Here is a 15829-nt window from a genome sequence, read left to right as displayed (position 1 = left end):
GTTTTATCAGTATATATTTTAACTTCATTTCTTCACAACATTCTTTTTACCCTGTGCATATATTCTTTGTGTCTCTCCCCTTCCCTTTCTGTGTCACAGTCCCCTCTCCAGTTCCACCTCTCCTTTCCCTTCTATCTTTAGTTTCCCTCTCCAGTTCCTGCTGCAATTAGATAATAGTAGCAAAGACTATGTGGAAGTATTCTGCGTAAGGATAAAGATGCCCAATACTTCTCTCCCAGGAAATGCCTCAAATTAAAACCTCCTATTTCTAAATGTTAAGAAAACCATTTGTGTGTGCTAAGATTGCGTGGCCAAAAAAACATGAGACTCTAGGGGGAAAATAACTTTTGACAAATGCTGACAAATAATATTTGACAAACATCTTTAAGCTTGTACTGACCGAAGTATCAGAAAATATTTATACTAAATTTTAAGAATAAAAATTTTGCCAATTGTTTATTTCAAGCAAAAGTTAAGAGGGTAGACCTCTCTTGAGCTGAGCCTAGCAGCTGAGCCAAATTGCCTCAAGGTTTTTAGTGTGGTTAAATATTCACTAGAGAGATAGTGTATGCACCATAGATTGTTAGTATTATATAAAATTGGGACATTACTATTAATGTGGATGGAGTAATATCTTCTTTCATAATTGACATACATAACAGAAAAAACAGGTGTTTTTGTACTGTACAATGAGTAAAATACTGTTACCCACCTTTTGTAACCGTTGTTCTTCGAGATGTGTTGCTCATGTCCATTCCATTGTAGGTGTGTGCGCGGTTGGAGACTTTTGCCTTAGTGGTAACTGTAGGGCCGACTATGGTGCCCATTGGAGTGCCACACTCATGCTATGGCATATCAGGCACTGCCGGCCCTGCGCCCTCTCAGTTCCTTCTTGCCGACAACTCCGACAGAGGGGCAGGAGGGCAGGTAATGGAATGGATATGAGCAACACATCTCAAAGAACAGCAATTACAAAAGGTGGGTAAACATAATTTCTTCTTCAGGTGCAGACTCATGTTGATTCCATTGCAGGCGACTCACAAGCAGAATCCATGGAGGTGGGGTCAGAGTTCACAAGATTGCAGACTGGAGTACTGCTCTGCCGAAACCAGCATCATCTTGAGCTTGCTGGGTCAGCACATAGTGCAAAGCAAAAGCGAATGGACGACCAGGTTGAGGCATGGCAAATTTCCGGAATCAGTACCTGAGCAAGGAAGGCTGCTGATGACACCTGTGCCCTATTCAAGTGAGCTGTCATGATCGCCAGCAGGGGCATTTTTGCCAGCTCATAGCAGTAGCAGATGCAGATGCAGGCCGTGATCCAGCATGAGATTCTCTGGGTAGATACTAGGTAACCCTTCATTCTGTCAGCAACAAACAATTGCATAGACTTACGGAACAGCTTTGTTCTATCTACGTAGAAGGCTAGTGCCTGTCTGACATCCAGGGCATGCAGCCTGTATTCCTCATCCGTTGTATGAAGCTTTCGACAAGGGCCCAGTAGGTATATGTCTTGATCAGCATGGAACTGGGTCACGACCTTGGACAGAAAAGCCGGGTGTGAATGCAGCTGGACCTTGTCCTTATAGAAGATCATATAAGGAGGTTCCGACATGAGTGCCCTGATCTTGGACACCCTACGTGCTGAAGTTATGGTGACCAAAAAGGAGACCTTCCAGGAGAGAAGCAGGAGGGAGCAGGAAGCCAGGGCTCAAAGAGGGGCCCCCAATAGCCTTGACAATACAAGATTCAGGTTCCCAAGGAGTGACCAGGTCCCGGACAGGTGGGTAAAGGCACTCCAGACCTTTCAGGAACCATGCCTTGAAACAAAGGGCAGAAGGCCGAAATGGCCGCCAGGTGTACCTGGACCAAAGATAGCGACAGATCCTGGAGCTTCAGGTGCAGCAAATAGACCAGGATGTCCTGCAGTGGGGCCTCTTCTGGACGAATACAGCAATCCGAGGCCCAACACAAGAACCATTTCCACTTTGCCACATAGGTAGCCCTGGTGGAGAGTTTTCTGCTGCCCAGCAGGAACTGCTGGACACGCGCGGAACACTGCCATTCTTTCCCACTTAGCCACGCAGTAGCCAGGCCCTCAAGTGCAGCACCACCACGTTTGGATGCAATAGATTGCTGTGGTTCTGGGACAGATCTGGCTGAAGAGGCAGCTGCAGCAGGGTGGCTGCCGAAAGACTCAGCAGCATGCCGAACCGGTGTTGACGAGGCCATGGGATCAGAAAGGCGTCCGACAGGGAGCCCTTGTCCCTATCCTGCAGAGAACAAAGGGCCAAAGACCTGGCACCACCCTGCCTGTTGATGTAATACATCGCGAGAGTATTATCTGTCAGGACCTGCACCAGGTGGAGGTGTCTTCCAGGTGGAGCAAGAAAGCCTGGCAGGCCAGGCGAACCACTGAGATCCCTGACATTGATATGAAGGGCTAGGTCATGTTGTAGCCAGCGGCCCCGGGTGTTTGAGCTCACCCAGATAAGCTCCATAACCCAGATCCGACGCATCTGAGACCAGGGTGAGCGACAGAGATGGGGTCACGAAGGGGACTCCTTGCAGTACTGACTTGTGATCCTGCCACCAGCCCAGAGACAAGAGGACATAACTCAGCACTGTGGCCACTCGGTCCAGAGGGTGCCTGCTGGGAATGTAGACCAAGGCCAGTCACGCTTGCAGAGACCTTAGATGAAGCAGGGCATGGTTGACCATGTATGTTCATGCGACCATGTGGCCTATAAGTCACAGGAGCATGTGTGCTGTGGTGAGCAGTTGGCTGTTTACGAGGGAGATCAAGTCAATCATGGCCTGAAAACGTGCTTCCAGCAGGAAGGCCCTGTCCTGCATAGGGTCGAGAACCACTCCAATAAACTCTATATGCTGGACTGACGTTAATGTGGATTTTTCTGTATTTATTAACAGGCCCAGGTCACTGCAGGTGGAGCGCACCAAATCGAGGTTCCTTTGCATTTGCTCCAGAGACCTGCCTTGATGACGCAGTTGTTGAGATATGGGAAGATCTGGACCCCTCAATGCCTCAGGTAAGCTGCCACTGGCGCCACGCATTCTGTGAACAACCTGGGGCCCAGGACAGGCCAAAGGGTAGTTCTGTGAACTGGAAGTGGTGCCCAGCCACTGTGAAACACAGGAAACGCCTGTGTCCTGGCAATATGGAGACATGAAAGTAAGTGTCCTTTAAGACGAGATCGGCATACCAGTCCCCTGGATCCAGGGAAGGGAAGATGGAGACCATGCAGAACTTCAACTTGTTGAGAGACTTGTAGAGGCCACGCAGGCCCAGAATGGGTCTGAGGCCCCCTTTCACCTCCGGGATTAGGAAGTAGCGGTAGTAGAATGTAGCCCTGAGGGACTATGTCCAGGACCCAGTAGTCCAACTTAGCCTCCGACCAGGCCAAGCGGTAGGGGAAAAGGTGGTTGAGGAAAAGACAGGAAGATCTGGGCAGTTGACTGGTGAGTCATTCCTGAGCGCACCCTCAAAATGAGCGCTTTTGGCTCCCTTGGTGCTTCTCTGGGCCAGGCTGTGCAGGAGACGACGACGAGCAGTGGTGGCTAAACCCGACGTCCAGTTTCCTTGCAGGCCCTTGTTTAAGATGCCACTGTCGAGTTGGCGGAAAAGGCTGTAACGGCTGTCTCGATGCCTGAGGAGTGTGCATCCCCAGAGAACAGAAGGTCGCGTGCGTCCTTCAGGCCGTGCAGACGCACATTCGTTTGGTCAGAGAACAGGCCGTCACCATCAAACGGGAGGTCCTGAATAGAGGCCTGCATCTCCTGGAGCCGGGAACTGCACCACATGACCACCGCCAAGGTAACCAGCCAGGCAGCTGAACTGTCCATGTCCCAAGCCATTTGGAGGGAGCATCAAGCAGCTGCAGTCCCCTTCTCCCTCGACCAGGGTCATGAACTCCTGGACCATCTCCTGGGACATGGAGTCCTTGAACTTGAGGAAAGAGTCCCACAAGTTAAAGTTATAGTGACCGAAAGGGGCCTGGTGGTTCACTACCCAAAACTGGAGGCTGGTCGTAGAATAAATTTTGTGACCAAACAAATCCAGCCTCTTGACCTCCTTATTTTTACGGGTGGAATTGGTGGGCCGATGCGACCAATGATCCCGGTTGCAGGTCAGTGTACAAGTAATCGAACCCCTTTGCAGGGACAAAATGCTTCTTTCTTCCCCTCTTAGAAATGGGCGGGATGGATGACGGGGTTTGCTAGATGGTTTTGGCAATGTTAAGGACCCCCTTGCGTACTGGGAGCGCGACGCAGGCTGGGGCGGACGCCAAGAGCACATTAAACAATGTGTCCATCTGCTCCTCTATCTCCTCCACCTAGAGGCCCAAGTTGGAAGCGACTCTGCAGAGCAGCGCCTGAGGCTCCCTAAAATTATCTGGAGGGCTAGCTTGATGGGCCCGCCACCACCTCATCCAGAGAGGAGGAGGATGATTGGACGATTGAGAGAGGTCCGGCAATGTCCTCACATGTCGGAGAGGGCGGCTTTGGGGTGGGTACCAGCTCCTCACTTGCAGCAGCTGCCGGAGCATCCTGCACCCAACCCAGTGCCATGGATGCCAACTTCGGCCTGTCTGACATGGTGACCAAGGGTTGGCAGGAGTGGAGCAACAGCGTGACGCGAACGCCCCAGGCATTCCAATAAAGCCATTGGGTTGGCCTCTGGCCCTGCTGCCAGGTCAGAACTGATACCTAGGATGCGCCCTCTGGAGCCCAATCACGATGGTGTCTGGGCAAGGGGCTGAACTGCGCCTTCCAAACAGGAGAAGTTGTCACACTCTGGTGACCAAGGTGGGGCTGTGGAGGCTTGGGTCTGGCGGCTTACCGTTGCCAGGAACGGTCTGACCGATGCCAGGAGTAGGGTGAGTGGTGCTGTTTTGGGGAGTGACCAGGTGGTGTTGGCGATGGCGACCAAAAACACGACAAAGACCAGTGCCGGGGAGATCTTTGACACCTGGGCAAGCTCCAGTGAGAAGACAGGAATTGGGAGCGTCACGCATACTCGGCTGACGCAGAGACCAAGAACGTGGTGACCTAGGGTTCTGTCTTGGCTCTGGAGACCGGTGACACTCGCTTGTTTTGTGCGAGGCCTTCCCGGCGGGCTTGCACTCACAGAGAGCCTTACCCGGTTCCATTTCTGCCTGCGGTGACACCTGCAGTGAAGGCACTCTTAGCTCTCCAGGAACTGGGGGCTCAGAGGGCGTCAACTGCGCCGTCGGTTTGGGCCCCTTACTGTTCCCTGAAGTCGGTGGCAGGTTCTTTCCAGGGGATGAACTCCCCAGGGCTCAGCCCTTTTGCGGATCCAGAGTGGGTGTAAGGCCTGAGCCAGGTCCTTTGCCCAGTGCCCCTTGGTTGGGCTTGCTTAGTGCCATCTTCTTCTTCGTGATTGGGGATCGGTGCCAGTTGAAGCCTGGTGCCAGGGTGCACTATGCACCATAGTTGACACGCTGGGTGCTGGTTTGGGCTGTGCCTGCTCCAAACCTGGGCGTTGGGAAACACTGCATCAGGAGGGCCTTGAGGCATATGTCGTGCTCTCTTTGTGTCCAAGGATGAAAGTTCTGGCAGATGCGACAGTGCTCCTTTATGTGGGATTCCCTGCGGAACTGTAGACAGCTCTTGTCCGGGTCACTAACAGGCATAGGCCTGTTACACAAAGAGCAGGGCTTGAAACCTGGAGGCTGGGGCATGCCTCGCCTGAGACAAAGTCCCCTCTGGGACACTACCTAACTAAACACTTAACAGCTAACGAACAATGATTAAACTATTTATAGCTGGAAGCACAAGGCTAAGATAGAAGAGAAACCTCTGATCGCCTGGGAAACAAAGGACAGAGGTGCTCTGACTGACCACTGCGGGTGGTAGGAAGGAACGGAGAGGGCACAGGCCTGGCAGCACCTGATATACCGTGGCATGAGTGTGGCACTCCAGAGAGTGCCACAGCTGGCCCTATGGGAACCGCTAAGGCAAAAGTCTCTCACGACTGCGCATGTGGCTGTGCACACACCTACAATGGAATCGACATGAGCAAGCACTTGAAGAACAATAAAAAATTAGCAGTTTTTTTAAAATAATCATCTTTTAAAATATAAATATGTACAGGTAATGTATATGTATAGATATAATTTTAAAAGCTGTGAGAATCTTTAACATTAGCCATTCTATCAGATAGATAATTTTCCTTTACCTTATTAGGGAAGTGAAATAATACTTCACATTTTTCAGAAGGGGAGGGAAGAAAAAAGCAGAGTGATATGGGTGGAAGGAGAAATATGTATATAAATTAGAAGCTAAAGCTAATGAAAATATATGGATTGTCAGAACAAGTAAAATGATAGTTCAGCATTATACATAGAGAAATGCATACATTTTTAACTCAGAAACTGAATGGTCATAATATGCAATAATGTCCTTAGTGCAGCCTTGTAAATTATGAAAATTTACTATCAGGTGCAAAATCTACTTGCCCATCTTCACCATGATTATAATGGGAGGAAATTTTTATTTCCTTCAGGTGAGTGAGCAACTAGAATTCAACATTGATTTAGCACATATAATAATCATGTGAGGTGATCAAAATGCTAAGCTTTCTAAAATGAATATGCATTCTTGTCAGATATTTATTTTGATTAATCAGTTGTTTTAGATATGCTAATTTTACTAATGGACATTGGCTGAGTGATGTAAAAATTGCTCACTGTACCATTATTGGGAAAAAAACAACTAGATAGTCTTAGTGAGCAGCTCATTCCAGGGATCATTCAAACAATTTTTAAAAAATACATTTTATTAATTAGAAGTTTAAAGAACTTTGCTCTCAATAATAAAATCAATCTATTACTTGGGAATGATTTTTAGGTGTAACAAACATTATAAACAGTGCAAATCAAAATGTTATTAATGCTTCAAAATGAATAGGATAAAACAGTAAAATAAACTTACTGGTTCAGTAAGCGTGCTGTCCTTTTCTAAAAATTGAACTACACAGTATGCCAACTAAATAAAAAAAGATAAAGTATATATTAACAGTTAAACCAAAGTATTTCAATGTAAGCATATGCCACACACAAATTTTAACATTAAAAACTGAGAATAGTTCCAAATTCAGGTAAAAACACCTTCATCTATTACATGTAGTAAAAATATTTGAATAATTTTTATTCCTGTATTTTTCAGACACTTTAAACAGCAATGGTACATCATACTTTCAAAGTATCAAATATAATATTTTCTGAGTTACCGTAGATTTTTAATGATGTTTTGACAATATTTAACTTGACTAATATCCCACTACTATTTTCACATTGTTTTCTGATGGCTTATGAACATACCCAGTCTCATGATTGTTCAAAAAATTAAGTTCCTTAATGTTGTTCCTTGAAAAAAGCCAAGACATCTTTATAATCTCAAACTTTATATTTTTTTGCCTCACAAAAAGAAAGAACTTATCAGTAATTATCTTTACTGTAATTTCCTCTTCCCAGTAACTGAATGTGGTATTTCCACTTATCAGAAATCACTGAGATAAAAATACTGGGTCTTTCCAAAATATACAAAGAAGCCAATACCTTTCCTGTACAACCAACCATGGTTCTTTCTACAAAAACATACAACCCCAAAAATATGAAGGGAGGAGGGTAGTATCAAGATGCGGGAAGTGAAAACTGATAAAGATGCCAATAAGTAATTCTCTCTTGTTGAAGGTCTCCTTTATCCCCATCCTATAATGAACCAGAGTGCACAGATGTGGCAACTAGTGCCAACTTAGAAAGAAGGCTTACCTCACATTGCCGCCTAAAAATACTCTGTCCATATATGGCATCTTCCTCTGAGAAGAGATTGACTTTATAGTAACACCCAAATGTGATAAGTACTGACCAGGAAGCAGCTCTACAGATTTCTTGGACAGATGCCTCAGTCCTTTCTACTCAAGATACACTGTAGGCCTCTGCTCAAATGCCCTGTTATTTCCTGTGCAGGAGTTATCTTGTCATCTTGTAAATTAGGCAAATATTTTAAAGCCAACTTCTAATACTGAAGTGTTCGAGGAACCTCTTTCCTTTGTTAGGGCCCTTGACATACAGAAATAACTGCTTGTTGAACTCTGAAGCTTTTAGTGTACTGCACATGTCCAAAGCATGAAGTTTCTGCTTTCACAGATGTCGTGGTTCAGGGGAAAAAGCTTATTAATATGCATCTCTGAGTTAGGTTAGGAATGAACAAACACAACCTCCAGAAAAACATTACATAAGGAGGATCAAAGAGATTAATTTACCAACGCTCCTAGTAACTTTTCCAACTAAAAGGGTTTTTTCACCAAGAGGGAGGAAACAACAGCTTGCAGCAGTCAAAACCCACAGGGATTTATCCCCACCTGGAGAAACAAAGTTTAAAACTGCTTTTCCCCAGTAGATTGTAAGGCTGGACAGTGAAGCTTTCTGAGATTTAAACAATTTAGATACAAATGTGAGATCCTGGCTCATTCCTATCCATTGGTCCCTAGTTATGGAAAGAGCAGATGTGGACTCAAAAATCTCCTATTAAAGTCCCCCCAAGCTCTTAGCAGAACATCAACTTTTAAACTGTTTCTAGAGCCTGATATATGTCCTCCTGTGGAACCCTTTTAGCACCTTAGATTTTCAACCAGTTCCTTTTGTCAAGAACCTGTGATGTTCACTCTGAAGGCAGTAACACTAAGTTACTTTTGGATGAAGCAGAGTCAACCTTACTGACAGCTTCCAACATGGAGAGCCAGATTCATAAGGTCTCAGAAGAGTGTCATAAAAAAAGACTTCTACATGCGCTACTGGATTTCGCAAGTCTCAGCAATGGATGGAATATCGTCGCCCAAGTCTCTCCCCCAATACACTGAAAAAACATCCAAAGCAATGGGTTGGGTCACTGAAAGAAAACCTGGATATTTTTTTTGCTGAGTTTCTGGTTGCAGACCAATCCTCTGATGGATGACTCTGATGCCGACGAATGAACTGGAACATCTTCAGCTTCAGGCTCTTCCAGGGTCAGCTTCTGCCGGCTGGCACAATCCACCCAGATATTGTCTTTATCCTGTAAATTAACTACTCTCATGGAAGCCTGTAATTTCCATCCAATGCAAAAGCCCAGTGCTTCTGAAAGCAGAATCAAACTTTTAGAGTGTCCTGTTGCACTGTACATGAAGCCTCAAACAACTGATTTCAAGCCTGGAACCTGACGGGCATGAGATTCGACAGTTTGGAGAACTCAGAAAGAACCCTTCTACCCTGTAGGCAAAGACTAGAGGCATACCCGAGCCTAAATCCCAAAAGAGATTGCTTTCTGTACTCCAGATAATAAGCATACAGCTGATGGAATTAGGAGAAGGTCTTCTGATCAACTAACATGTTTCCACTTTGCAAGAAAGAAAATGGTCAATCTTTAATCAAGTCACTCACAGGGATGCCTAGAAAAAAAAGGGCTGGGAAACAAGGAATGTGAAGGGACAGGTGGAGTAATCAGTTGAGGCAACATGATGTGAAGAACAGCCCCGATAATGCCCTCTAGCTAAAACTTAAACCCCCCACCCCAAAAAAGGCATACACTCCATGAAGAGAGTCTATGTTTTGTTTTTGTGGTGAGATTTCTGTCCTCTGTAGCCAATGAGCACAAGAAAGCCTTCCTATCTGACATAGGCAGATGAAAGAGGCAGAGACTGGATATTTTCTTGTTACTGAAGAACAACTGTTGGCAGTTCAAAGTCTCCCTGGCTGAGAGCAGATCACAGGAAGATGAATGGAGGCTGAAGCCCAAAAGACTGAAGGAAAAATGATGGGGATAGAACCATGCCTCCAACTGGGATCCTAGTTATACAACAAAGGAGCAGAATGGGGATGGCAAAGGAAAAGGCTGATCTCACGTGCACCCGACCTAAGACATTGTTGAACAACTGGGAAACCTCAGTGCCTCACCATAGGTAGAATGGGGAGGAGGCCTGGAAGTGAGTGTTTCCCCCACAGAAGTTTTGGCTTGGCCCTGAAGCTGGTTGCTTAAGATTTTTTGTTGTCTTTTTTTTTTTTTTTTTTTCCCCTTTGGGGAGTGCGGGGGTGGGGGAGGGAGAAAGGGAAGCTGAAAAGGACAAATGAAGTAAAGGGTTGAGGCATAGATTCTGTGCTCCCTGGAAGTAATAAAAAGGATGAAGAGAGGAAGGGAGGTTGTGACTTAAGTATCAATTTAAACCAGTAGAATTGTTCCAAGGTGCATGCAATTTGTTTGAATTGGACTCACTGGATAAGAGAGTCAGGTGTCTCTTATAAAAAATTGTCAATATACAATTTCTCATAATATAGACATGGAATGCTCTGAATTCCCTGGGAACTGGGTTGCAGCTGGAGAAAAGAAACATACGGTCTCTAATTCATCAGAGAACATGAGGAAGATAAGCCAACGAAGGCTAATTTTAAACATATTTTATATGTAGGTGGGAAGAAAAAAATTCACACATTATCTGAAAGAATTAAATTAGTTAAAACAATTAAAAAAAAGCAAATTCTAGAATGCATTACCTTCAAATATTATACTTAAAGATTAAGGGATGAGTTTTGGTGGTTTTATCCTAATCTTCATTTGTATAATGTTTTTGTAATATACACAATGTGTCACAATGGCACTTTTTGATTATGGTCCAGCATTGAAGTAATGTCAGAACAAGGTGTTATAAAGTCAGGACTCATGTTCATTGGGAGCAGTGTGGGGAACACTGCATAGCACCTGTAAACCAATCCTATTTAGTCCTTCGCTTTCATAATAACTAAGTTCCATCAAAAGATCAATGAAATACAAGAAGGATTTGAGACAAATGTCAAAACATGGATTTACTGTAAATTCCTTATTTCTTGGTTTTTGTCACATCCCTGACAAACAGCTACTCTCCTTTTTGCTTTGTTCCAACTAGATCGTCTTCTGATGGAAGCAGCAGCAAATTAAAGGTTACATGCATTGATGCCAGAAATCTTGATTTGAGTTCCAACAGATGCATGAATGAGAAATTTATTACCTGATAATTTTCTCTCTGTCCAGCTTCTCTCTGAATTCGTTACTCAGGGGCTAATGCCCCTCCACCTGTGGAATTTGGAGGTGAATCAATATTGTTGCTGGAGGCTCCAGCATTATGATTCGACCGTCAGCTCAGGTCATCAAAAAGTTCTTATTACAGCTATAGAAACACTACAGCAACAATTATTAATATTAAGACGACTTAATACAATGTACTAATGTATTAGAAAAAAAATTCTATTTATATTCTGGTCATTTACCAGACTATCATGGTGGTTGAATTTGGAGAGAAGCTCTAGGAATGCCCATTTATGCCCCAACCATCCAAGAGTTAGAACAGAATGAAGAGAGAACTATTCCACCCATTGTGTAAAAAGGAACTTGCCTTGAACAGAAAGGTTTTTGGAGCTACAAGTGTGATTCCTGTATGGCTATAGGAACTAATTCTAAAACTTGCCTTTTAGAGGTAATGGCAACTAGAAAGACCAGCCACATGCTTGTCTAATTTAATCATTGTGATTAAAATTGGCACCTACACTCAAATGGAGGATCCAATGTGCCTGTCCACAAATACTGCTATGGCTCATGTCATGTTTCTATGGTGCCTAGTTGTAGGACTCTAATCAAACCTTCTAGCCAAGGTCACTAGAACTTGGGGATTATAATATTTGTATCACAGTAGCATCTAGAGGTCAGGGCTCCCTTGTGCTAGGCACTGCACAAAGAGGCAAATTCCTGCCTCAAAGAGTTTTGTTTTTCCTCAGACCTGAAATGCGAATTTGACCAGATCAGTGAATGAATGAAATATCCTGGTTGAGTTCTGTCAGGATACCAAACTGTATCAAAGGTTAATGGAGAATCCATATTGAACTACACTTTTCTTCTGATGCCCAAGTTCTTAACTGTAAGTGTCTCCAGTCTGAATGAAGGAGTGCCTGTTTCAAAAGGTCTGGTGTTTTCTGCAGGTACAATGTAGGGTTCCTGGCTATCTAGCAAGTCTAAAGTGCTTTCTGGGCTGTGGAGGACTAAAAGGAGCACCACAACTCTCCCTATTCCTGTTTTTGTATCCTTTATGTGAACCGCCTTGAAGGGTAACAGTCTTTAACCAGAACATTATTTCCATTTCCATGGAAAAGCTTTGATCTCTGATTAACCCCTGGTTTTGGAATTGATAGAAATACTCATGTCTCAATCATAATCCAACACCTAATGGGAAGTAGGAGGAGACTTCCTTTGAGAGTACCATAATTGCCCACTAGGTGGTTTCTTGCACCGTTTACTGATGCAGCTGGTACTGGTCACTGTCACAAACAGGACACTAGTCAAGATGGACCACTGATCTGATCCCCTGTCACCATGTTTGCATGTTTTGCTGTTTCTTTTTTCTTTTTCAATAAAGATATGCCCTGATAAAGATCTTGAAATGAACCAAATGATTTTGAAAAAACTGTATTCCAAGTATGCTTGCTTCTATGGCGAGTAAGTAAGGGTCTAGAACAAAAGTTGGGTGGCTTTCAGCGTGTTTGCATTCTGGAAAAGAATCAGCATACTGCAGTGCAGAGAACTGTTGGACATGCATGCCCTCAGAAATCCTAGCGACACAGCACCAGTGAGGAAACAGTAATTTTCACAAACCTCACAATCCTTTGAGGTTACAAAGGACTGTGGTGTAAGGGTGGTTGCAGGATAATTTTTAGACTATTTTGTGAGTTGCCGAGGAAAAAATCCCCACAAAAACCACAGCTGTTCTTAACTGGCCATTTGATTCTTCATCCCAGACTTATTTTGGTCCCAATTCTGAAATTATTCATTTCCTCACAGAAACTTCAGATGAAGTCCTAGATTAAGATTCAAATTCTATTTTTTGATCTTTAATAAAGTGAAATTAACACTAAGTTAAAAATGAGTCAAAGCAATTACTAGAAAAGAACTTTCACATAAAAGCTGGTTTAAATTTAATACAACCATTTTATCAAATTTACATAAAAAGACACAGTGCTTTCTATATTGGGTATGTATTCATTAAAAAGTGATTGGGAATGGGCTGATTTACTGAACAATTTCCTGGGTATCTAAAAGGAGCTTTTTCTAGACAGATTTTCAGCATATCACAGTGCAGTTCCAAATCTAGAATTCTTTGTGGCTCCCTACTGTGAGCCTAACAAAGGTTCAAGGAGTATGAAAGCAACAGAGTGGAGTGGTCCTAATGTTATTACACAGGTTGTTTCAACACTTACATTTTTTTCTCATTTTTCAGGTATTTGGTTTTACACTCCACCTCTTCAGTAACATCCACTTAATGAATGCATATTGAAGAAATAAGTGACTTAGCAAAACATCCAGGGCACCAAAAAGTTACAACAAACTGAACTAAAATATTAAATTATCCAAGTAAAACATACCACATATAATGGATCTTTTAAAAAAAGATCTACTAAAGGGACATTCTCATTAAAAGGATAAGTTTTTCTGTGATATTATACAGTGCTTTTCATCCACAGATCTCAGAATGCTTTTAAGAGTATCTTTACCCCATTTTACAGATGAAGAAACTGAGTCAGAGAGAGGGGAAGTGACTTGCATAAGGTCACACAGCAGGCCAATAGCAGAGCTGGAAATAAATCCCAGGTCTCCCAACTCCCAGTTCAGCATTTTATTCCCTGGACCATCCTGTGGAACAGAATCTATAACACTTCATAAACAAATTAATTTACCTGTGGGTGGTAGACACTGAGTGATTTCACTTTGTGCAAAGGTAATAACACCTTCAATAAGAAAATTTTGTGCTCTTCTTTTAATGGTAAGGCAAATCCATTAATTATACTGTAAAAAAAATCAGAAGTTTTTAAAATCAGTTTCAAATCAGTACGTGTTCAAAATTTTCACTATTGCCAACTTTGTAAGTATAAGAAAATCATTTCTTTGTTCTTTATTTTAATTGTTCCAAGTTGTTTTTCTTTGAGCTCTCTCCCATAGAACATTAATGTAGCATTTTTTCCATGTTGAAGAAGGGGGTCATTATTTAAATAAAAATAGAACAAAATTTTAAGAATATTTAAGTCTAATTACCTAGAGCGCAGAATACAAATTCAACCAATGGTAAAATCAACATCCTCACATCCCCTATATCAAGAGTTCTAACTTGCGTCTTTCCCAGGTGCCGAAATCCTCCCTCCAAGTTCCATAAAAGACCCAGTTCCCCCCTCCAGCTTCCAATCTTTCCACCTCCTTGTAAACAAAGTTCTGAATAAATGCCCTTCCCAGCTGCTGAAAGCCAGCTAATTCATTCCTGATGAGGGAATCAACCAAAGACCCAACACCTGGGAGTCCGATTCAGGAGAGTACACAGATCGGAGACAGGATTACTCTATTGGGAAATGGGTAGTTTTTTAGCACTGGAGCAGGCAACAAGACAGCATCACAGCACATGGAGCTCCCAACACCAATTGAGTAAAGACACGTGTTACTCATTACTGGGTGCATTGTACCCTTTGATCTTTTTATCTGGAATGGTCTTTTGAAAACCTGTCAACTTTAAAAAAATGGAATTAAAAATAGTTTCACATACTACAACTGGAGTCTCACTGCCAATTTTTGTGGTTTTACAATCACATGTTCTTATTTTTCAGATGTTTTCATCTCACATTAACTAGCATGGAAGGCTCTCACAAACAAGAAGGGAACTGATAAAGTGCTGAACTATTACATCCTAAAACACTACGTTAAGAGCATTCAGCTTGCGAAGTCAAGCACTCAAAAGTTAGAAAATGCCAGAATGAAGGTTGCTTTTGCCAACTTAATTCCCCGCACCTTGTACGTGCACACTATAATGCAGTCTATAATTACATTATCATATACCATTTTTTCCACATGACCCATACTTCATTCACTGAATGAGTAGTTAGTTATTGATTATTTCTTTTTATCCTCCTCATTCAATGTGTGGCATCTGGCCTTATTTAACACGCCATGCAAACCCCACACTGAAAACAAAATTATTCATTTCCTCACAGACATTTCCATGGTGCTCTCATCATAATATCTGAGTGTTTCAAAACATGAATTTATTTTCTTAATGCTCCTGGGAGATTAGGTGTTGTCACCATTTTGTAGTTGGGGAATTGAGGCAGAACAATTAAGGCAAATTTGTCATAAAAGTGTCCATTAATTTTGGGTGCCAAGCTTAAAACACATAGGGACTGGTTCTTCAGAGTAATTAGCATTTCATAGCACTTTATATGTTTGAAGCACAATTCCAATTTACTTTGGTTGCAGTTGTGAGCACTCAGCACAATTAGTAGCTAACAATGAAAATTTTCCTTTATGTGACTTGCCCATCACATAGGAACTACATCACATAGGAACTACATGGCAGAGGCAGGGATAGAATCCAGTTCTCCAGGGTGGCATTCAACTTCCTTTCTCATCCTGTAATCGCCTGTCTCATTCACTGCACACATTCCAATTTCTGCAAAAAACAAGCAGGGATCCTACAAACACTAGCCTCATTAACTATGCAATACTGATTCATTCCTATAAAACCATCCTTCTTGGGCACTGAAAGAGGTCGGGGTCCCGTAGAAAAAAAATAGCATGTGATCATGTAATTACAGCATATCACAAGGCATAAGCAACCTTAAATTCTGAAAGTGCTTGACTTCGCAACCTGAACTTTTTTTGGATGTTGTTTTCTGGAACTATGCTGACCCCCAACTAGGGTCATCAGCAAGGTTCAAACCTTTAGATTCACAGCACAGACCTCTACCAC

General features: G+C 43.1%; 1 protein-coding gene across 4 annotated transcripts in view; it reads right to left on the bottom strand.

The window, feature by feature from the left end:
- Nucleotides 1-15829, bottom strand: part of PPP2R5C (protein phosphatase 2 regulatory subunit B'gamma) — a 191974-nt gene that overhangs the window by 44176 nt on the left and 131969 nt on the right. For all 4 annotated transcript variants that reach the window (XM_073349665.1, XM_073349666.1, XM_073349667.1 and 1 more), the window contains 2 exons: nucleotides 13776-13884; nucleotides 6976-7029 (listed from right to left, as the gene is read on the bottom strand). In XM_073349665.1, coding sequence (XP_073205766.1) covers nucleotides 6976-7029; nucleotides 13776-13884 — 163 coding nt within the window. The remainder of the gene's footprint in view (nucleotides 1-6975; nucleotides 7030-13775; nucleotides 13885-15829) is intronic.

The sequence above is a fragment of the Lepidochelys kempii genome, chromosome 6, assembly GCF_965140265.1.
Source record: "Lepidochelys kempii isolate rLepKem1 chromosome 6, rLepKem1.hap2, whole genome shotgun sequence".
Lineage (NCBI taxonomy): Eukaryota > Metazoa > Chordata > Testudines > Cheloniidae > Lepidochelys > Lepidochelys kempii.
The sequence above is the reverse complement of the archived record's forward strand: the minus strand, read 5'-3'. Positions and strand labels throughout refer to the sequence as shown.